Source organism: Bos indicus x Bos taurus, chromosome 9, assembly GCF_003369695.1.
Source record: "Bos indicus x Bos taurus breed Angus x Brahman F1 hybrid chromosome 9, Bos_hybrid_MaternalHap_v2.0, whole genome shotgun sequence".
NCBI lineage: Eukaryota > Metazoa > Chordata > Mammalia > Artiodactyla > Bovidae > Bos > Bos indicus x Bos taurus.
The window spans coordinates 98,277,631-98,301,552 of NC_040084.1; the positions used below are offsets into that span (position 1 = coordinate 98,277,631).

General features: G+C 39.2%; 1 protein-coding gene across 3 annotated transcripts in view; it reads right to left on the reverse strand.

Annotated features, from left to right (window-relative positions):
• Positions 1–23,922, reverse strand: part of AGPAT4 (1-acylglycerol-3-phosphate O-acyltransferase 4) — a 1,412,466-nt gene that overhangs the window by 1,160,410 nt on the left and 228,134 nt on the right. For all 3 annotated transcript variants that reach the window (XM_027551994.1, XM_027551993.1, XM_027551996.1), the window contains one exon: positions 14,334–14,497. In XM_027551994.1, coding sequence (XP_027407795.1) covers positions 14,334–14,497 — 164 coding nt within the window. The remainder of the gene's footprint in view (positions 1–14,333; positions 14,498–23,922) is intronic.

A 23,922-nucleotide genomic window follows, 5' to 3' on the forward strand; every position in this document is an offset into this window, starting at 1 on the left:
GGAGGGCGAGAGGTGGAACTTGAAAGCAGAATATACATCACGAAAGCACAAATAAATTTAATGAGAGACCAGGGTGTGAAATATCAACAACTGTCTATCCTCTATGTTATTTTTTATTTTCCAGTTTCAATAAAAACACAGTTTATAGATACAATATTCATTCAGAGATGTGGTCTGATGCTCTCTCCCATCAGTCTCTGGGAGTTGGTGATGGACAGGGAGGCCTGGCGTGCTGCGGTTCATGGGGTCACAAAGAGTCGGACACGACGGCGCGACTGAACTGAACTGAATATACAATATAAGCAAATTATGAAGATTGACCTATAAGAAATCAATCCTTTCTTTTTAAAGCACTCAAAACAGATAAAAAAATATACAAATTTAATCTAGCTTTAAATGACTACAGAATGTTAGGTTATGTAAATTTAGTATTGCCATTCTGCTTATATATTACAAAGATGAGTCATTTACGTAGGTAGAATAATGTTTTTCTCTCTTCAGAAAACCTCGTCTTCTTGCCCTCTGTTTTACATTGGAGTGACTCACAAACTCTTAAGTAGTAATCTCAAATTATTAGGTGCCCCTCATTAAACAGATTTTGAACACTAAGTTTACTTGTAAAGTTGTTTCTAAAATAAAATAGTCCAGAAATATCCAGCACATTAAAGAAAAAGGTAAACTACATTACTGTTTCATAAAAGGTTCTTTTCTTAAAATAACAATTCATCATTAAGATTTAAACCAGAAGAGCTCCCAAAACAATACACATGATGCCATCCTGAGGTTAGCCTGAGTGTAGGATAGGAATTTGGAAGGAGGCAAATGTGTTCCTTTTTGGAGTGTTAAAGCAAAATAATTTTCAACATGAACTTATTGCATATTAGAAAATATCTGTTCTTTTTGTGAATTACTCATTAAAGTAAATTAATAGTAGTCTAAAATGTGCTTATGTCTGTCCTTTGTAGGTATAATTTCACTTAATACACATAGAAAACCTATAAAAATACAAGCACTATTACTATCTCCATTTTATAGATGAGAAAAACAAAGACTTGAGAATGTAAATGATTTGCCCACCCTAGAAAGTCTGACTTGAGTGATTCAAACCACTTCAATATAAGCATGTATCAGAAAGTCGAGTAGAATTCTACCTAAATGATTTTACCTAGTATATGACACTCCTGAAGTTTTAACACCTCTGTTATATATGGCAGAGGCGTATGTTGGAGATGACATCATTAAAAAAAAAAAAAAAAAAAACTGGACTAAACATAGATATAAAAGGCATTTAGCCTTCTATAGAAGCATGTACCTTATTGAAAAGAACTGACTGGGAGATAACAGGTAAACTGAGGAAGCAGGTGTTACCTACTCTCACAGGTTCCAAAGTTCTTAGTGACCAAGTATTAAGTAACATTGGAGATATCTTAGATAAACTTTTTATTTTTCTCTCTTTTCAGAGCAATGTTTGATGAATTATGCATATGTGGAATGCAAACACAGATTCAACTCACTTTGAAATACATAAGGATATAAAATGTACAGAAAATATCCTTGGCAAAACCTGTATTGAGTTTCAAAAGCCCACACATTTGAAACAAAGTTTGTGATGTCCTCCAAAACATAAACATCAGTGGGTTCTCACATTCCTCACTTCTGCTTCTAATGTCAGAATATTGCCATCAATTTAAAAAGCAGACCTTTATGCCATAATTAGTCTACCTATTAAATCATATGGGAATGCTGTCTCTGAATCCAAATAGATCAAGATCTGCTATAGAAGAGAAAATATATCATGGCAAGACAAAATTCAAAACCTTCAATGAAACACTGTTTACACAGATTAATTCACAAAGTTTATAACTTTCTTTCCAAAGAATCGCATTGCCTGGATGAATGTGTTTTTGTCTATGTGAAGATACATTTGCACGAATGGATAAAACAATTTTTTTTAATCTGCAAGTAATTAAGACTAGAGCACTCTACTGGCACTGTTTAAGTCATGAGCTTGCCTCACAGATCAGGAGTACTTGAAGTTTTGCTTCCATTAACTGAGTCTGTCCTCTGTTTGAGTCCAGGTCGGAGTGCGTCCTCTGTTTTAACATACGGCCCTTCCATTAACTGAGTCTGCCCTCTGTTTGAGTCCGGGTCGGAGTGCGTCCTCTGTTTTAACATATGGCCAAAAGATACTCTCATACCACACCCTTTAGTGCCTTAGAAACGTTAGTGTGGCAACCCTGACTTAACTAATGTTAATGTAATTTAACTTCTGCTGCTAAATGCCTGCAGACAATTGTATTCTTATCAATATTAAACCTAACAGTTGGAGAAAAAAATAATAAAGCTCTCCCTATCCTATTTAATTTTGCTTTCTCTATCCTATGAGCACCACTGAAGTTAGAACTAAAATAAATTTTCTTACACTTTTGACTTTATCTCTCATTATTCCATATCTAGAAAATGAAAGGCAGCAGTGTGAATATTTACCATTAATCTATTCCTTATACTCAGCTGTGACTCAAGCACACTTACAAACCAAAAGCAAAGGAGAATACATCTTCTCATACTGATCTAAGTGAGTTTGATATATAAGCTTTAAAGAGTGCTTTCATGTAAAAGTTTCATTGTACTATGACAATAATCTCAGGTTTCTTACAATTACTTAGTAAGAGGGAAGAAGCAAAACGCAGAATGTGGCTGATTAATCTCTGGTCTAGAAGCTTTAAGGTGAATGGCATAGACAAATTCCTGAGTCTTAAATTACTCTGTAAAGGATGTCAAAGTGTTACTTGCTCATTCCTGTCCGATTCTTAGCGACCCCATGGACTGTAGCCCACCAGGCTCCTGCATCTATGGGATTCTCCAGGCAAGAATACTGGAATGGGTAGCCAATCCCCTCTCCAGGGGATGCTCCCACCCTAGGGAAGGATAATAACTGTATTAAATAAAATCTTAAACAAACAGGTCAATTGCATGATGGAATTTAATCCAATAACAGAGAAAACAAAACAGAATATTTGAAATGAGGACTTCAGTGAAGAGTAATCAAATTTCACAGTGTGCAATCACTCCTCTTTGTCAGGTTTCTGATGAGTCAGGCTTTGCCTTTCTTACGCTAATAAAATAGATCCTAGGTTAAGATCAGGAAGATTGGGTTGCTGTGGATCCAGTTTCACTCCCCCACAGATTTTCTGCCTTGCAATCTGAACACAGTAAGGGCAATGGGATCGTCTGTGAGACGTAAACCCATTAAATAAATCCACAGGCTCTGTATCCTCGGCCTCTTACAAGCTAAAAGAATCTCTCTTTTTTTCCCCTTCAAGTCTGTATTTATCCGTGGCAATCCTCAAAGATGTTTCATAAGTCCGCAGGGGCACACCAATGTCAAGACTTCCTTTCAACAGAAAAATAACATTTTTGAGGGTTCTGAATTATGCAAAGAGGTAAGTAATTTTGAGATCCTTTCTGACACATATAAATAGCCAGACACAAACAGATAAAATAAGGGTCTTTCTGAAATGAGCACTCGCTTTGTGCAGATTACTATCCTTTGATTCTAGACCCTGACACTTTGCACTAGGTGTCAGCTGCCACAGTAACACAACAGCTGTCTGGAGGAACTCAAGTGGGTATCTACATTTTTACCCACATGAATATCGCCAACAGTCAATTCCAGTAGCGCATCAACCCTCTGGGAAAAATTCCTGTCTTCTTCCTGAAGTGTCTGAGGATCTCATTTACACGAAGGTACACTTAAATACAATGAAACCGTACAATGATTGTTCTCGGTATAATGGTATCTAACCTGGCTTCCTTTTGTCTTACAGTCAGAGAAAAAAAGGAATTTTACGTAAAACATGTTGGCCATTTATACTGTAATTTGCAGAATGTTTCTTTTATACAAAAACAAAAAAATCATGGTGGAATTTCACTGTAGGTTCTAATCTGGCCTTTTTTTTTTTTTTCTTATAATAAAAAGTTAAATAAATTCAGCTTATAAATGAAACCATTTCATCCCTAAGTTCCTTCTAGTATATAAGTTTACATGGTCTTCCCTAACCAGTATATCCACCATGGTTCCATGAGCTGCTCATTTATTGCCTGAGGCTACAGTGTATCACTCCCAAATCGATTTGGAAAATGTACAACTAGAGCACCAATCGTTAAGAACTGTATATTTTCATTTATTTGAAATAATCGGTACAGCCTTTGAAAAGAAATACTAATCATGTCGATTTAGACCTACACGGTGCTAAGTAGTCTCTTTAATAATTCAAAAAAGATGCCTTAATAATTTTATAGGTTGTATTGACCTATTGACTTTTATTGTGAATTAATCATTGTCCCTGAGAATCAATTAAATTATTTTCCAATTTCTTGTGCTGAAAAATCTAACATAAATAAATACTGTTCCTTTAAAACAGCTGTAAATAAAAAGCCTGTTGATCTTCTATGGGAAAGAGGGAAGAAATTAAATTTTTCTGTGATTTTTTTCAAAATTAAACATTATACTGAGATATTGTAGATTTACAAGTTACTGTCAGAAATATTACAGAAATATCCCAGTTCTCTTTTACCTGTTCCCCCCTTGACAACATCTTAAGAAAATACAGTATATCATCACAGTGATATTACTGGTAACAGTCAAGACCCAGAACATTCATCACCAGGGGGGTCCGGGCAGTTGTCCTGTTGCTGCCACACACTGTTCTCTCCTGTGCCCACACCCTTCTTTACCCTTCGTACCCACTCATTCCTCCTCCATTTCTCCGAATGTCTCCTGTCAGAAATGCTAACCTAATGGCACCGTCTGGAAAGCGACCTTTTGCAACTGGCTTTTTTTTCACTCAGCATAATTCATCCAAAATGCTGTCTACTTCAATAGCGGCTTTAGTGTTTCTTATCACTGGTATGGATGGACCACAATCTGCAGTCTCTTCACCTGTTGAGACACATCTGGATTGGTTCCAGATTTGGGCTAATATGGATGAAGCTGCAAAATAGTCATACACTGCTTTTGGTGTCATATAGGAAATACAAGTTCAGTTTTGTAAGAAACCATCATACTCTCCACCAGAGTGGCTATACTATTTTATATCAGCGGCCCAGTTTCTCCACATGCTCGCCAGCATTCAGTGTTGTCACTGTTTGGCATTTTAGTCTTTCACCTATCCTAGTGGTTGCTTCGGGCTTTTACATTCATGACTTGCCATATTGTGCTGCGGTTGACGTTTTATAGGTTCAAGTATAGAAATCTTACTCCCTTTATGTCCCTTTATCTCTCTCTCTATATTTGTCTTAAACAGTTTTTCTTCATTTAGAACTACATAAGGCATTGTTATAAATTTTTCTTCAACCCTGAAATATAATTTAGAACACTAAAGAAGAGAAGGAAAGTCAATTGTCTTTAACCATATTTTTGCTTACTGTGTTCCTTCTTCCTTTCTTCCTTCCTGATGTTCCAAAGTTCTTTCTTGTATCATTTTCTTTCTTATTAAAGAATTTCCTTCCTTCATTCATTCTTAGAGGGTAGTTGTGCTGGTGAACAATTTCTATTAGCATTTTTCCATGCAAAAATATATTGACTTCTTTGTAATGTCTCTGCTTTTTTCAATATGCTATCTAGGTTTGTCATAGCTTTCCTTCTAAGAAGCAAGTGTCTTTTTAAGTGTCCTTACATAATGAGGCTTTTATTTAAACTTTCTGTTTTCTATGACATTGCTCCGGCTGCAAAAGGGAGGGTCCCACTTACTACTGCCAGTAGAAACAGAAGCCCAAGTCCCCCACTTGGTATCTGTTGACACATGCCATGAGGTGAGGGCTCCTCCTCATTGCTGTACGGGGGTGATTTCAGCCCCACACGCAGTGTCCACTGTCAGTGTGCTAGAAGTGGTCTTGTTACTGCTTTAAAATGCTTGAAGGCCTGACTCTCCACTAGGGCCCTTCTGTGAGCACCTCGGAAGTGATGGGGAGGGGAACCTTGCTGCTGGCAGGAGCAGGTGGAAGTCTCACCTTCCAACAGTCTTCTCTGACCACAGCAGTTACATAAAGCACATCGTAACAGTCTCACAAGGGGGCAATCTAGGACCCGCGCTTGCACTCCTCACTACCGGGGGCGGTGAGGGTAGGGCCACAGTTCTACTGTGTGTTTATCTGGCAAACTACAGCAATCGTCCAAAAGGTTTTCATATTTTCAGTAAAGTCTGCTCCTTGGCTTGAGAGAAGACTTTTTTTTTTTTCTTTTTTCCTCTTTGCATATGATGGCATTTCTAGGTGCTAGTTTCATCAGCTTCAAGTACTGAATATATTTGATTAAAAAAAAAGGAGAAGAAATTCAAGCCCATATTATTCCTTGGGCCCTGAGGTTTCGAACTAGTTTGCATTCCTTTTTCTTCCTTTCAGCATCTTTATGTTTGTTTTATGTGTAATGTCCACAGTTTTACCAAGAGGAGTAGGTAAAAGTCTGTGTATTCCATGTTCCCAGATATAAAATCTGTGCCAGATGACATATTTACTGAGGCCTCTATTTTTGCCATTTTTATTTACTTCTTTAAGTAAGTAAGTGAAAGTCGCTCAGTCGTGTCTGACTCTTTGCAACCCCATGGACTATACAGTCCATGGGATTCTCCATGCCAGAATACTGGTGTGGGTAGGCTTTCCCTTCTCCAGAGGATCTTCCCAATCCAGGGATTGAACCCAGGTCTCCCACATTGCAGGCGGATTCTTTACCAACCAGCTGAGCCACAAGGGAAGCCCTTAAAGCTATTAAAATCTTCTTATAACAAAATAGAACATATTAGTGTACAAAGAAAATAATTATACTCAAACGGTGCTTCTCCAACTGGCCTGTGGACATATCCTTCAGGAACTGACTGTTCTATGAAACTGATCAAAATGTTGTGGTATCAGATGGATTATAACATTAAAAAATATATTTTACCATTTGAAAAGATGAAAGTACTTTTTAAAATCTAAATATTTTCAAAATAAGATTATGGTCTTAAGCTATAAATTCCCAGGTGCTTGGCAAAAGGCACCAAAAAACAATTTCTTTCTAGAAGAAATTGAGACTCTAAAATGTGAGAAATACTACCCGACTCCTGGGGTGACCATTTGTCTCTGTCTTCCCAGGGCACTGTCAGCATCCACTTTTTTTTTTTTCCTGGAATAATCATTAATAGAGCCATCCTTCACATACGATGGGCTCGATTTTGTATACCAAGCTATAATGGTCACATTATCTATGATCATTATGAAAAAATATACAGAAAGTAAAAGCAGGTAGGAGAATCCCAACCAGTGTTTGCGTCCCCCGGGCATTCCACCTTCTCTTCAGTACACCGAGGCTTTTATTCAGCCTTTCTTCGTGGAAAGCAGCTCATATGCTGGTTCACATTCTTTTTCTCAGCAGCAACTTCTCATTACACTTTCTGTGCTTTACAGTGTAAAGTATAGCATCTCTGGGGCTTCCCAGGTGGCGCTAGCGGTAAAGAATCTGCCTGCCAACGCAGGAGACCTAAGAGACTCTGACTGGATCCCTGGGTCGGGAGGAACCCCTGGAGAAGAGAATGGCAACTCATGCCAGTATTCTTGCCTGGAGAATTCCATGGACAGAGGAGCCTGGTGGGCTGCAGTCTATGGGGTTGCAAAGAGTCGGAAATGACTGAACAACTAACGCAAATACCATCTATAATAGTAGCACTGCCGCTGCCAAGTCGCTTCAGTCGTGTCCGACTGTGTGTGACCCCATAGACGGCAGCCCACCAGGCTCCTCCTCCCTGGGATTCTCCAGGCAAGAACACTGGACTGGGTTGCCATAGCACTAGACGATTGTAAACATGTGTTCTAACACTGTATAAGAATATCAAGGAACACTAATATTTGGCTAATTGCATACCTTAATAATTCACAACCATCAAACTTGCAGTTAGACGTATAACTCATTAGTCTGCAGTACAACACTTGCGTGGAAACAACTCACCAGCTTCTCAACATCTAAGTCACTAAACTGTGACATAACAAATGTTGTAGAAACATAAATAGTTTGCTTTTTAATAACCCACAGGTATACTTGAGCTTATAATCCAATATAATAGAATTTGATATAAATGAAGGAAAAAAATTATAAGATTAAAGGTGTGATATACCTATTAGCCAATAAAGAAAAAGATTATTATTAAATATAAAAACATATAAGCCGAATTAGAGGTCTCCTTGTACACTTTCCCCTATCGTTTGAATTTTTATAACTATCACATATTAATTCTATAATCAGAAAAATAAAACCTAAGTTTATGAAGTGGGAAATGATAATATTGGAAAAAATCTGAAGGATATTAAGAAAACATCAACTTTCAAAACTTCAGCTAAACAACATTTACTTACATTCGAGGCAGTTGAAAAAACACATAGGGTATTCACAAGGCTCTTGTGTGAAGTCTTTGAAGTTTGAAAATTTAGCAGGTTCATTAGAGATATGACCAAAACAACACATAATATTTTTTAAAATAGGTAAATATTCTTAAAAATGGACACAGTTTACTTTGTCAGGGAACATCACTTATCATTACTCACAAATTTTGAAACACGTATTGTGTATCACTAAAACATAGCCAATTAAATAATTTGGCTTCTTAGGGTCATTTATTTTTAATATTTACAAGCTATTAAAATCTTAATGTCTCTGATCTTCCAAATTCAGACCTTGTCATATTACAAAGCTTAATAGGGGTAATAAACTGATGTCTTTTAATACTTCTTGCAAAAATGACCTATTTCACGAAATGATGGTCTCCAAATGTGTATATACTTGTAAACATCATTAAATTGAATATTTACTGAAAGGAGTTTTTGACCATTCATCTGAATGAACCCTTTTATAACGCAAACATTTCTATGTAAAATAAACAGTCATATTTTATGTTCTACTTTGAAAATCTAATTCATTATTACACACTAGTTAAATATACTGAAGTTTCTCATATCCTGGTTGTGATGGTTAATTTTGTGTGTCTGTCTGAGCCATGGACTGTCCAGATATTTGGTCAGATGTCAGTCTAGCTGTGCTCAGATGAAATTAATACCAGCATCAGTACACTGAGTAAATCAGATGTATCTCCTCAATGCACATGGACCCCATTCGCTCAGTTCAAGGTCTGAAGAAAACATCTGACCCTCCCACAAGTAAGAGGGAATTCCTCTTGCCCAATGGCCATCTAGCTGGGACATGGTTTGTTTTGGTTTTTTTTTTGGCGAGGGGGTGGGGTGGTGGACAGCCTTTGGCTTGAACTGAAGCATTAGCTCTTCCTGAGTTGCAGGCCTACCAGCCTTCATACAGGAACACCTCCATCACCTCTTCAGTTTACAGGTCCTCAGACTCTGAATGAAACTTAAGTTTGCTGACAGATGCAGATTTAGGGACTTGTCAGCCTCCAAATCTGTGCAACCAATTCTTTGTTATCTATCTACCTATCTATTTTGTCTCTCTGGAGATCTCTAACTAATACACTTGGTTAATAACCTATACTGATAATATTAATAATAATAAAGCTCATGTGAATACAGTGAATTCTGCTCAAACAAAAATGTTATCTAAATTCTCAAGTCCCTGTAATTTAACAGTTAGTCTAATTGAAAATTTTATCAGTTTTGGCATATACAGCTATGTTAGAACCTTAATTTCCATGTATAATTTTGAGGAATAAATTGATGATTATGTAAAGGTGATTCAGGGATTCTTGATACGCAATGTGTTAGAACTGGAGGGTAGGAGAAAGGGTGACATTTGAATAGTCCCTGAATACTCTGTTACAAGAACCGACAAAGAAAAAAATATCAGTTCACTGGGAATAATATGTCAGACACCAATATTTTATATTACATACTTGTCAGCATAAGGAAAATAATAAAAACATGGACAGAACCACTGTTTATGAAGTAGGAAAAATGTATAGGTCTTTCCAATTTACTTCTAACAAATAGAGTATGTGGCAGATATCTGCTTTATAAAAATACATTTTAAAAGCCATAATGTCGTGATGAATCTTTGCTGAACAGCACAGCCATAGGTGTCTATTTTTAGTAAATATCTGAGGAATAGTCGTCTTTGTAAGTTTTCTGAATTCAAATTCTACTATTCTAAGTAAAGCCTGTAAATGTGAAGGTCAAACATCTATTTATAAACTCCACAAAGTTCTTTTCAGTTAAAATGTATAAATATTACACACACACACACATTTTACTACCCCAGTAAAATATACATCCTATTATCATTGCCTTAACTGTTTAAATCATTGCAAATATACTCATCATAATTCATGATGAAGAGTTGTCACATTATTTAAGGTGATCACTTAGACCCTGATAATAATAAAAACAATAATAACAACTATGATAGTGATGATGCTAATAAATGCTACTATATAGACAGTGTTTACTATATGTCATACTCTGCTCTAAGAGTTTTACATAAATTAACTTAGTCCTCACAAAATCCCAATGAGAGAGGTATTATTATTAATTCAGTTTTACAAATGAGTAAACTGAAGTAGGACAAAGGCTAATAGAGTTTTGTCAAGAGAATATACTGGTCATAGGAAACACCCTCTTCCAACAACACAAGAGAAGATTCTACACATGGACATTACCAGATGGTCAATACCGAAATCAGATTTATTGCATTCTTTGCAGCCAAAGATGGAGGAGCTCTACATAGTCAGCAAAAACAAGACCAGGAAATGACTGTGGCTCAGATCACCAGCTCCTTATTGTAAAATTCATACTTCAATTGAAGAAAGTGGAGAAAACCACAATGCCATTCAGGTATGACCCAAATCAAATCCCTTACAATTATACAGTGGAAGTGAGAAATAGAGTCAGGAATTAGATCCGATAGACAGAGTGCCTGAAGAACTATGGACGGAAGTTCATAACATCATACATGAGGTGGTGACCAAAATCATCCTAAAGAAAAAGAAATACAAGAAGGCAAAACAGTTGTCTGAGGAGGCCTTACAAACAGCTGAGAAAAGAAGAGAAGTGAAAGGCAAAGGAGAAAAGGAAAGATATACCCATCTGAATGCACAGCTCCAGAGAATAGCAAAGAGGGATAAGAAAGCCTTCCTCAGTGATCAATGCAAACAAATAGAGGAAAACAACAGAATGGGAAAGACTAGAGATCTCTTCAAGAAAATTGGACACACCAAGAGAATACTTCATGCAAACTGAAACACAGAGGCCATATTCTCTAAGTATATTAGATACCGTTTAAAAAATTATTTTGCCTTAATTTGTAATATTAAAAACTAGATGCTCCCTATATATGTTGGCTTCCCTGGTGGCTCAGATGGTAAAGCGTCTGCCTACAATGCGGGAGACCCAGGTTCAATCCCTGGGTTGGGAAGCTCTCCTGGAGAAGGAAATGGCACCCCACTCCAGTACTCTTGCCTGGAAAATCTCATGGACGGAGGAGCCTGGTGGGCTACAGTCCATGGGGTTGCAAAGAGTCGGACACGACTGAGCGACTTCACTTTCAAACACTCTTATTATAGAAGATCATCTAGACACTTAGAAATGAATACACAACATCACAGAAAAAGCCTATGACATAATGTTAAGGGAAAGAAATTCACTACATAAAATTGCATTTTCACACTGATTACAACCATATCAAAGTCAGCCATGCACACAGTCAAGGGCTGTGAAAGGAACAACACAGCGCGGGAACTGCTGCTCCTCCATGAACTCCCTGTCTCCCCTTCCCCTTGATGACCAGATGAGCTGTGCCTGTGACAAAGGCCCGTGATTCATGCTGAATCCATGCAAGCTGGCTTTCTCCAACTACAGTCCTGGACCGAAGGTCCCTGAGTCACCACCACTGTCACCAAGTCCAAAGGCTCTTTTCTTCCTCATCCTCCGTGTTTTCACAGCACATGCATTCTTTACTAGTAATTTTCTTTCCCAAATTATCTATGAACATGTCAGTTGGATGGACAATGCCTCCTATACCGGCTCCTCTCCTGTTACCCAAGGAACTGCTTGTGCTGTACACTCTGCACCTTGGCAACTGAATCTGTTCCAGTTACTGCAGTACTTCCCCCACGCAGAGAGTCCTCAAACATAAAGCAAGCCCTGAGCTCCACACCTCCACATGACCATGTGTCAGCATCTCCCCCTGGCATTAACTCTTGTAATCTGTGAAACTCCTGCCAGTGATGAAACAGGATCTCCAGACTCGCATTTCCCTCCAGGGCATCTTATTTTGTTCTCCATCTCCTCTCACGAAACCTCAGTGTCACACGGGTCAAAGCTTTGTAAATTACAGCTCCCAATTCCCTTGTCACCCACCTTCACATCTCCTCTAGGTTCTACAGGAATAGGACCCTATGCTTGCTCCCACACACCTCTCACGCTCATTCTTATCTCCAGAATCCCACTTGAGTTTCAACTCACCCAGAAATCTTTATTGGTGACTTTCACTCAGCTGTTTCTCCTACACCTTTAAAATTTGGTAATACTTATATTTCAGTTTTCATATGGCAGTTACCGTGTTTGACATGTTTATGTTATAGCTATTAGTTTGAGCCACATGAAATCGCTGATATTTTTAACCTATGTAGTTCAATTTAGTATTATTGTTGATTTTAGAGGGCCTAAGTAAACAGCAGTCTCTAAGAAAACAGCAGTGGGTACTGCCTTTCTTTGGGATCCCCTCAGAAGCCCAGAATACTGTAAGTGTTTGTTAAAATCAAGAATCTTAATGAATCCATCCAGATACCTACACTGTATCTATCCATTTGTATAAATCAATTGTCTATAGTAATCGGTATAACCTATCCCCTCCAGTGGTACAGGTGAGAAACTTTAGAACCTGAAAACTTTGGGTAACATAAAATATTTTGGTTCAAGAAGTTGTTTTAAAATAATTTATGATGGGAACATTCTTGGCTTTAGAGTTTGGCAGGTACAGTAAAAAAAGCTTTCTAGTTGATTGAAATAAAAAAAAAAAAAAAAAAAACCACCAAAACACTTTTCAACACAGGTACTTGCCTTATAAAAATAAATTGCCTAAAAGCAAAGCACAGCACCCTGTGTGCATAGTGAGCCTAGCAGACTGCTGTCAGAAGAGATGCTGGAGAAGGAGGGGGCAATTCACATTTCCATAGCGTCTCTCTTACAGCCAGATCCGAAACCCTTTCACAAAGCAGTAAATATCATCACCAGAAAGAGACAGCGATAGGATGTCAATAAAGTAGGGACTCCGGGTAGAGACACAGCATCGCACCACCACCACTGTTCTCAAGAGCAGGCCCCCAAACAGCTGCAAGCAGAAATGAAACTCATCTGTGCTGGTGAAAAAAAGGGGATGGAGCGGGGAATGTGTTTGGGGTTCTTCAGGATCACCTGAACCGTCCACAGAAAGCAACTGGTTTTCCATACTTTCTCAGAGAATGACTTCAATCCGTATGGAGGCCTGTTTGCTGGCTTCCCCAACACAAAACAGGTCTCCCCTCCCAGAGGAAGGCACTGCTCCCCAGTCGCCTACGCAGTTCACGCCTTCCCCTGCGGAAATACCAGCTGGGAATGAAGCCCCACCCCCACCCCCATGAAAAGATACAGCGCTTTGATGCTATGAGGAGCCCCGAGGTGCCCTCAAAGCATCAGGGACAGGAAAGAAAAACACTGGCTGCACCCTCTCCAACATTTCAGCGGCCCATTCTGGGGAACATGTTACTGAAACTTGGAGAAATTAAACACACAGGTGGACGTCCGCGGTGCGTGCGTCTTCCTCCACCGCCGGCTGGGGCGCTGATGGGCAGGCAGCTCTCCAGTCTGCTCCCAAGGCCCTGAGCCCCAAAACCTCCTCCCATCCTGAGCTGCGGCGGCAGACCCGGGACCATCCTCCAGGGGTCAGAATTGGGTTACAGATCCCTCCCGGCACATGACTGAGCAGCCGGATCTGGGACAATTTCTGTGACTCCTTCATTAAGATTCAAGTGGAATAAGTACGGTAGAAATTGAACACACCCAGAAACGGTGCCTTGCTGCGGCTGTAGTCGGTAAACATTTATTCACTAAGCCCAGTCTGTGCTCTCTCTCTCTCTCTCTCCTCTCTCTCCCAGTCACAGTTGTTCTTCTGATCGGTACCTGCTTGCTGTTTTAATGCATAATTAAGAAGGTCAGAATTAATGAAGCGGTGTGGAGTAAAGTTCAAGGAATCCCTAGGCGCTATTTATTCTATTAGATCTCAGGCATGAATGTCAGCTTGGCAGCGCAAGCTGCATAAGCAATGGGGCAGGCCGCAGCCCAGGAGCCCTCCACCAAGGGAGACTCACCTGCACTGTCCAGTCATTCCTGAGCTCCTTCCCTGCGAAAATCACACACAGCTGGTCAGCTGGAACCCCCTGTCGCCTAGCAACCACCTCCTTGAGCTGGAAGATGCTGGTGTCAGAATCGACCTCCACTGGGAACCCGTGGTTAGAGTTGAACCTGACAAACACTGGCCAAAAAACAAAAAAGAAGCTTTAGTCAAAACCCTCAAATGGCAATTGCATTTAATCACAATCCTTAATGGCAATGCAACATTTCTGAATTGATTTGCCCCTCTCCTGCCCTTTGATAAGCAGTCTGCATTTTCTTTCACTTATAAAGCTTAAGGCTATGGAGCAACATTTGGAGAAAAATGGAGTTATCCTATGGGATTTCCCTTTCATATATTAGTCAGTGACCCACAAACAAAATTGCATGCTCCCTTTGACATCCGTCCTGCAAAACAGGGGGGACTCAAGCAGAACACTTGCTTGATTGGAATTGTGAGATTCCCAAGAGTTTATCCAGGCGATTCAGCTCTGACAGCCTGTACAAACTCACAGGGCCTCTACAGCATCCCCCTTAATAAAAAATCAAAGGCATCGCGCTGGCACTCATGGTATAGCAGTGGAAAGAAATCAAACCACTTTCTGAACTAGAGTGAAGGCACGAGGTTGTGTCTAAGAGCCCGAGCCCTCATTGGTGGCCCCAGCCAAAAGGCTCCACGGGGTCTTACGGAAACATGTATTTGCCCCGTCTTTTGAAAGATACCATTTTTCTTGGAACCACTATTCTCCTCAAGGCCCAGGCTGGAGCCTTGCAGCCTCTCCCATGTCTTCTTGCTGCCAATGCCATCCACCTCCTCCAAGGCTCTTGCGTCTGTCCTTTCCGTTGCATTCCTCCAGTCACAGTGCTTATCAAGTCACGTCTTGATTCTTGCAGTAGCCTCCCAACTGAAGTCCTGTGTGTGTGTTCGTCGCTCAGTCGGGGCCAACACTTTATGACCCCATGGACTGCAGGTCCCAGTGCAGCCCACAGGCTCCTCTGCCCATGGAATTCTCCAGGCACGAATACTGGAGTGGGCTGCCATTCTCATCTCCAGGGAAGCTTCCCTGGCCCAGAGATCTAAGCCAGGTCGCCCACATTGCAGGCAGATTCTTTACCAACTGAGCCACCAGGGAAACACAACTGAAGTCTTAATATTCTCCTTTCACTTTCAGAATGTCCTACATTGTTCAGCAAAGTAAACCTTATTCTAGAGCTCCACCGTGTCACAGCCCTCAAAAATTTTAAAGGCTTAAAGCTTTTAAACTAAATGCCCCCAAAACACAGACCACAGAAAACTCCTGCCCCTGCACTCCCTTCCTCACGGCTGCCTGCTGAAAGCCCATTCACCCCCAGGATCCATCTAAGACATGACCTCCTCCCAGAGGCCACTCACTGTCAGCTGCATCAGGACTGAGTTCACCTCTTCAGGATTCAGGGGCTGTTACTATGTACATCTTGTGAGGCTTGCCACAATTTCTCAGGGACGCAGTACAACACAGGAGATAAATACACCCTCCAAACTGAGAGGAACTAGTCGCCAATCCTATAGGTCCCTTATCAGCTTAGGGGACTAGGGTGAACATACTAACCTTCACTCTTTAACTCTCAGTTCCCTAATCTTCAAAATATTTATAAAGCACAGAGAGTGTTCTATGATACATTAATAATACTTATAGTGTTTACAACAATCCCACAATGACTTTTAAAAAATGGATATTTGTATATGTCTTCCTACCTTCTATGAAAGTTCATAAACTCCTCAAGGCCAGGCACTACAGTTAATTTTCTGCTATATCTTCTTTAAATGGAGCATTAGCACTCAGTAGTTCTCAATATGTGAGATGATCCACCAAATAATAATCATAATTAAATAATATTTACAATACCAATAATAGTCAAGTAATTACTACGTGGTAGAAATTGTACCTTACATAGGCCATTTTTAAGCTTCCTAATGATCTGGTAAGGTCACTATTAGTATCCTTATTTAAAAGAAAAGTAAATGAAGGCCTTGACAATTGTAATCACTTTTCTGAGGACATCAGTTACTTTGTAATGGAATCACAATTTAAATTCACTTCAAACTACCTCTAAACCCTATTCCATTTCTCCTAAAGCACACTGCCTAAACTATTCTCAGAAGAAAAGTCCACATTCCTTTTCCTTATGACTGTACGTGTGTGTGTGTGTGTGTGTGTGTGTGTGTGTGTGTGTGTGTGTAAAACACAACAGCAAAAAGTCTTTATACCATACATCAGACGGCCTTTATACCATACATCAGACAGGTTAGCAGTAGAAATGAGATTGAAAGTAAAAGCTGCAGTCAAGTGCTAAGAGCAAAGAACAATGAACAATAGTTATAAGACACAGTGAGATACAAAAGATACCAAACTGAGGTTAAGTGCCAGAGATGGACTACAAGCGCAAAGACCTGACATATTTTACCAGCATAGAAAATATTTAGAAAGGGTAAGAACTGTGACAAAAGTGTCCCAAATAAAGAAAACTGATAAAAAAAAAAAATTACAGAGGAAAACGTGTTTTTGATATACATTAAAGTAGATGCCATGTGACGCTGTTGAAAGTGAGAGGAGGCAAAATAAAAATATATTGGAAGCCCTTGAAGTATATTCTTGGTATCCTTAGATCAGAGACCATAAGGCAACCAATTCATCAGAGAAGACATGGTGACCAGTGAGTGACTATAAGGAACAAAAGCTATGGTCTGAGTTCCAAATTGATATTCTGGTAGTGTGAATAGATTTTTTTTTTTTTGAAGTAAAAATGGGGAAGAAGCAGTCGAAAAACCATACAAAAGCTATTTTAAAAAGGGTTAAATAAATAAAATTCATTGAAAGAAGTAATCAGAGGAAACTCTGTAGCCTTAAATGCCAATATCAATATAAACAAAGACAAACGAAAAGGCTAGGAAAAGAACAGAAAGCAAGTGAAAGTAAAGTGCAAAAAAGCAAATAAACAAATTAATGTTGTATGTATATGTATGGCTGAGTCCCTTCACTGTTCACCTGAAACTCTTACAAGATTATTAATCAAATATACCCCAATATAATAATTTTTTAAAAAGGGAGAAATATTTAAGGAGATCTAAAGTTGCTGATTTTCTCTAGAGGTTCAAATCATGAGAATTCCACCCTAAGGAAAAGAATTATAAAGAAAACTAAAGGGGTAAAAAAAATCTGCAAAATAAATACTAGATAATTCTGTGCCACTAATGAAAACATTACTATCTAAAAGCCTTTTGTTTTCCTCATAAATAGAAAATTAAAGTTTGTGAGCCTAAACTCAACTTGGATAAATCATATCAATACTATATAAATGAATATTGTTGAGCAACAATTCAGAAATAGACTATGAATTTATCATGGAAAGACTGATCAAGTACATAGCAGGTATTTGGTCAACTAAAATATTTGTTGAGTGAATTAAACAAAAGCACAGCTCAAGACAGACCACTACCATCAGTGTATAAATGGGATCAACACTTTTAGGGCAAGACAGTTCCTTCTCAAAAAAGAATGCCCTTATCGCATCTATAGGCTGTTCAGCTCCAGCTGCAACCCAGTAAATACCAGGAGCATACTCTAATAATTGTGCCAACCAAAAGTAACCCTACATATCTCTGAATGTCCCTTGGTAAGGCAGTTTCTTCTTTACCTTTAAGAAACATCACTCTAGTATCACCAGCCCCAAGCAGACACAACTTGTCCTCTGATTCCCTTCCACTCCTTATCCCACATCTATGCTCAGAAAAATCTACTGTGAACTTCTTATTGTTGTTAACTCTCCATTTCTTTCCATCGCATTCTTTAACGAACCTACTCTTGAAGTCTTAAAGACTGCTCTTGGTATGACCTCCATATTTTCAATCAATGGTTGCTTTTCTATGTTTTTCATATTTGGCCATTTGGGGATAATCAGCAATAATTAGCCCTTGATCTAATAGCACTTTTCACTCTTCTCTAAGCATCTGCCACTAAGTCCTCCTGGTTTCCTTCTACAACACAGGACATACTTTCTTACTGATTTCAGAGTGCCCAGGGTTCTGCTTGATCTCTTCTTTTCTGACTGCCCACCTAGGGTTGCATTATCCAAGCTGCATGTCTTATAATTCTTGGGTAATTTAATGTATTAATATGGGAAATTTTCATTCACCATGATTTTTACTTTATCTTATTTTAAAATTCAACTCTCTCACAACCTTCTACGTCAGATAATTCTCAGAACAATATGAGTCCATAGTTATCTAATTCTTAGGACCAATTGCTATGTTCCTAAAGCTATAGAATTGGCTCACAAAAACTCTATTGAACATGTACTTAACAACTTCTATGAGAATCTCAAAATACTTACATAAAGGTGAAATTAACCTCCCACAAATCACATAGTATATCTTCAGTATTCATAACATCAAATTTGTTATACTCCTAATTTCTTGCTGTCATAATTTAAAACATTTTTAAAAACGCTGCAGCATATTAGGCATTTTTCATAGGACTCTGCTAGTGAAAAAATTTAACACACTTCCTAGATGAATGAGTTTCCAAATTGGGTATTTTATTGTATGCTCTAAACTTGAACTTTAATTACTTTTTTCTTAAATTGAGAAAAACACAAAGTATGATTCAACAAGAACATCTACAGTGTAGGATTAAAGTACATAGGAGATGAAAGTCTGACCAGCACTTGAAAACTGTTGATATTTTAAGAAAAAAGTAAACACTTATTTTGAAAAAGAGCCACTATTATAATCTGACGAACACGTGGGGAGGAGGGGAAAGTAACAAATGCAAAATCAACAATTAAGGGATAGGAAGCACTTGCTATTTGATCATAAAGGTGACTTCTAAGTTCAAAGGAAAATGTTAGAAGAAAGCTAACTGCAACATTTACTAAAGTTACCCCTTCTACACAACAGATATAAAGAATAACAACAACAAATGCATTGAGGTAAGGATCAGGCATAGATGCACCCAATTTCCCTAAAAGAACCAACTGTGAATCTACTCTCTGGCTCTTAAGGCCCTAACTTCAACTGACAATGGAAACACAGGCCTCCACTGGAGAACGAAGCCTTAAATCGTGATGCTGAACTTGCATCAAGCAGAGCTGAGAACTGTGGTTAACTATGGGACCCATCCAGGCTTTAGTCACAGATCAAACTCAACTGGCAGAAATCCCCTATTTGGGCCATGATGACCTCCCCCTGCCCCTTATTTTGTAGCCCATCATTCAAAGTGTTGCACATTAGGGAAATGAACAAGATTTTGTGAGAGAGAAGCTCTAGGAAATAGCACCATGAAAACAACCATTTTATTAACCACCAGAATGACACGATTGCAAAATTATCTGCTTGCTGCAGAGGATAGATTTTGACTTCGACAATTTCCTTTAAAAAATAAAAGTCAAATAATGTCACTGTTTTGAGTCCTACTCTTTTCTAATATAATTTAGTCTACAGTAATCTAGTCCTATAACCAATGAGTACTGGTGAAGAACAAATCTCTAGAAGTACATAGCATTTTTGGAACCACAGTTCAATGTTAAGTGATTTATGTACAAAAACTTTTATTGGATTCTTACAGGATCCAGAATATTGTTACTATTTTAAGGCTATTATTTATATCATATAACTTAAAATATTCAGAAAACCCAAGATTATGGCATCTGGTCCCATTACTTCACTGCAAATAGATGGGGAAACAATGGAAACGGTGAGAGATTTTATCTTTTGGGGCTTCAGAATCACTGCAGATGGTGACTGCAGCCATGAAAAGACACTTGCGCCTTGGAAGAAAAGTTATGAACAATCTAGAGAGCATATAAAAAGCAGAGACATTACTTTGCCAAAGCTATGGTTTATCCAGTAGTCATGTATGGATGTGAGTGAGAGTTGGACTATAAAGAAAGCTGAGTGCCGAAGAATTGATGCTTTTGAACTGTGGTGTTGAAAAAGACTCTTGAGAGTCCCTTGGACTGCAAGGAGATCCAACGAGTCAATTGTAAAGGAAATTAGTCCTGAATATTCATTGGGAGGACTGATGGTGAAGCTGAAATTGCAATACTTTTGCGACCTGATGCAAAGAGCTGACTCATTTGAAAAGACCCTGACTCTAGGAAAGATTGAAGGTGAGAGAAGGGGACAACAGAAGATGAGGTGGTTGGATGGCATCACCAACTCGACAGACATGATGAGCTTGAGTAAATCCAGGAGTTCGTGATGGACAGGGAGGCCTGGTGTGCTGCAGTCCATGGGGTCACAAAGAGTCGGACCTGACTGAACGAACTTGAACTAAACTGAACTCTATTTTAAGTTCTTTCTGATCAGAAACTTCTTTTAGTCTCTTCATCCTCACTATCACAGTGTTAGACACAGGCCAGCATTTCTGCTTTTTGTAATGACTCAGGAACATGTAAGATCAATTCCCTGCAAAAAGTATGTGGACCTGAAGACACTGAAGAGTGAAAAGAAGGGAGACTCTGGTAGAGAGCACATGTCAGCAGAAGCAAAGGCAGGCAGGCTCACTTTCACAGCTCTTAGTTCACAGCCAGGTACAATCTGGATGGCATGAAGGGTTGCAGGTACTCTGGTGGCAAAAACTGTCTTTCTGGTGCAAAGAAGCAAAATCCTGAACCTGGAGAAACTTGCCTTTAAGAAGAGAACAGCAGGAAAAATCCCAGAAGGAAAAGAAGCATAAAGGGAATCTCCAACTCTGTCTACCCACATCTCTGACAGGTTCATGAACCACAAAGATGCATAACATACTCAAAGCATCTCGGCAAAGGGAAAGACCCGCTCAAAGAGATGGACTATAACACTCCATCCTTTCAGTGAGCACTTCAAATAGTGACTTCTTCCAGCGAGCACAGTGTGGGAAGAGGGAACAAGAGAAACCTCCTAGTGGAGAAACCCAAGAACAGCACTTTAGCCAGGTGATCAGGGTCAACATCAGCAGAGATAAGTCACACTGATACTGTGTACCCTTCATCTGATGGGGTGACCATGGCTTTTTATCTCTGGGGTCTTCCTCTCAAAAACACAAAACCCCAGGCTAACCTTGAGAGGAGCATCAGATATATACCAGTCGGGGAATAGTCTTAAACATACCTGACCATTAGCCCTCAAAACTTTCCAGGTCATCAAAAACCAGTCTGAGAAATTTTCACCATCTAGAGGGGCCTAAGGGGACATGGCAACTAAATGTAATATGATATCCTAGATGTCATTCTAGAAGAGAAAATGTCCCTGAGTCAATGATGCCATCCAACCATCTCATCGTCTGTCATTCCCTTCTTCTCCTGCCTTCAATCTTTCCCAGCATAAGTCTCTTCTTCACATCAGGTGGCCAAAGTACTGGAGTTTCTAGCTTCAGCATCAGTCCCTCCAATGAATACTCAGGACTGATTTCCTTTAGGATTGACTGCTTGGATCTCCTTGCTATCCAAGGGACTCTCAAGGGTCTTCTCCAACACGACAGTTCATAAGCATCAATTCTTCAGCACTCAGGTTCCTTTACAATCCAAGTCTCATATCCATACCTGAATACTGGAAAAACCATGAAAGTATGAAAGTGAAGTCGTTCAGTCGTGTTTGACTCTTGGCGACCCCGTGGACTCCTCCGTCCGTGGGGTTCTCCAGACAAGAATACTGGAGTAGGCTGCCATTTCCTTCTCCAGGAAAAAACATAGCTTTAACTAAGTGCCGGCTTGGCTTTAACCAGCCTGGCATTTCACATGATGTACTCTGCATATAAGTTAAATAAGCAAGGTGATAATATAGAGACTCTACGTACTTCTTTCCCAAATTGGAACCATGTTGTTCCATGTCTGCTTCTCACTGTTGCTTTTTAAACTGCATACAGATTTCTCAGGGGGCAGGTAAGGTGGTCTGATATTCCTATCTCTTTAAAAATTTTCCACATTTTGTTGCGGTTACCTCATCATTAAAAACAAGGGAGGCCAGAAGTAAAATTATAACATCTTTAAGGTTTTCACATTAAAAACAAAAGTACTGTTAAATAAAGAATTCTATATCCAGTAAAAATAATCTTTGGGAATAAAGGCAAAATAAAGATATTTTAAGATGTAAGAAAGGCTTCCCTGATAGCTCAGTTGGTAAAGAATCTGCCTGCAATACAGGATATCCCAGCTTGATTCCTTATTCAGGAAGATCTGCTGCAGAAGGGATATGCTACCAACTCCAGTAGTCTTGGGCTTCCCTTGTGGCTCAGCTGGTAAAAATCCGCCTACAATCCCAGAGTCCTGGGTTCGATCCCTGGGTTGGAAGATCCCCTGGAGAAGGCAAAGCCTACCCACTCCAGTATTCTAGCCTGGAGAATTCCATGGACTGTATAGTCCACGGGGTTGCAAAGAGTCAGACACTGACTTTTGCTTTTCAAGATGTAAGAAAACTAAGAAAATCTGTCACAAGCAGACTCACCCTATAAGAAATGCTAATAAAAACTTCATTTTAGAGGTTAATGATACCGGAGGGAAATGATGGTCCTCGTGAAAGTTTAAGAACAACAGAAATGCAAAAATATCTGAGTAAATACAGATGACAATATACAGGGATTTTGCTTTGTTCATCTTAATTTCCTTAATAACATAACAGATTATATGGACTTAATTAAGTCACATCCCCAAATTCATATTTTAAAGCCCTGTCACCCAATACAATGATATTTGGAGATGGAACCTTGTGGAGGTACTTGGGTTTACATAATAAGGTCATGAGAATGGGGCCGTCATGATGATATTTGTGTCCCTATCCTACCTCATGCAAAGAGTTGACTCGTTGGAAAAGACCCTGATGCTGGGAGGGATTGGGGGCAGGAGGAGAAGGGGACGACAGAGGATGAGATGGCTGGATGGCATCACTGACTCAATGGACATGAGTCTGAGTGAACTCCGGGAGTTGGTGACGGACAGGGAGGCCTGGAGTGCTGCGATTCATGGGGTCACAAAGAGTCAGACATGATTGAGCAACTGAACTGAACTGATCCTATAGGAAGAGGTGCCAGAATGTTTGCTTCCCCTCCTGCTACACGAGGGTGTGGGCAGATGGAGGTTGTCTGAGCCAGGAAGAAGGCCCATCCCAGAACCTAACCATGCTGGACCCTGATCTCAGACTTCAAGACTCCAGACCTGTGGAAAACTACATTTATATTATTTAAACTTTCCAAGCTAGTGGTAGTCTGTTATGGTGCTGAGCAAAGAAAACATTCAACACAAAAATTAAAAAGCTTCATGAGTGGTCCAAAATATAAATACAATAACTATGACAAAAAAAAAAAAAAAAACAGGAGATGGATAACAACCATTTCTTGTACATTTTGGGGGGAAACTGGTGCAATGTTAACAATATTGACTGTCAAAATTTAAGAATATGCATTAAAATTCTTGGAGTAAATTATAATGTTAAGTCAAAAAGCAAATAAAAATTACAGGGGAATTCTACAAAACATTGAATCCACTAGAATCAGAAATGAAGTAACAGAGGAGCAAAAATGGAAGAGTAAGTAGAAAACATATAATAAAATGACAGAT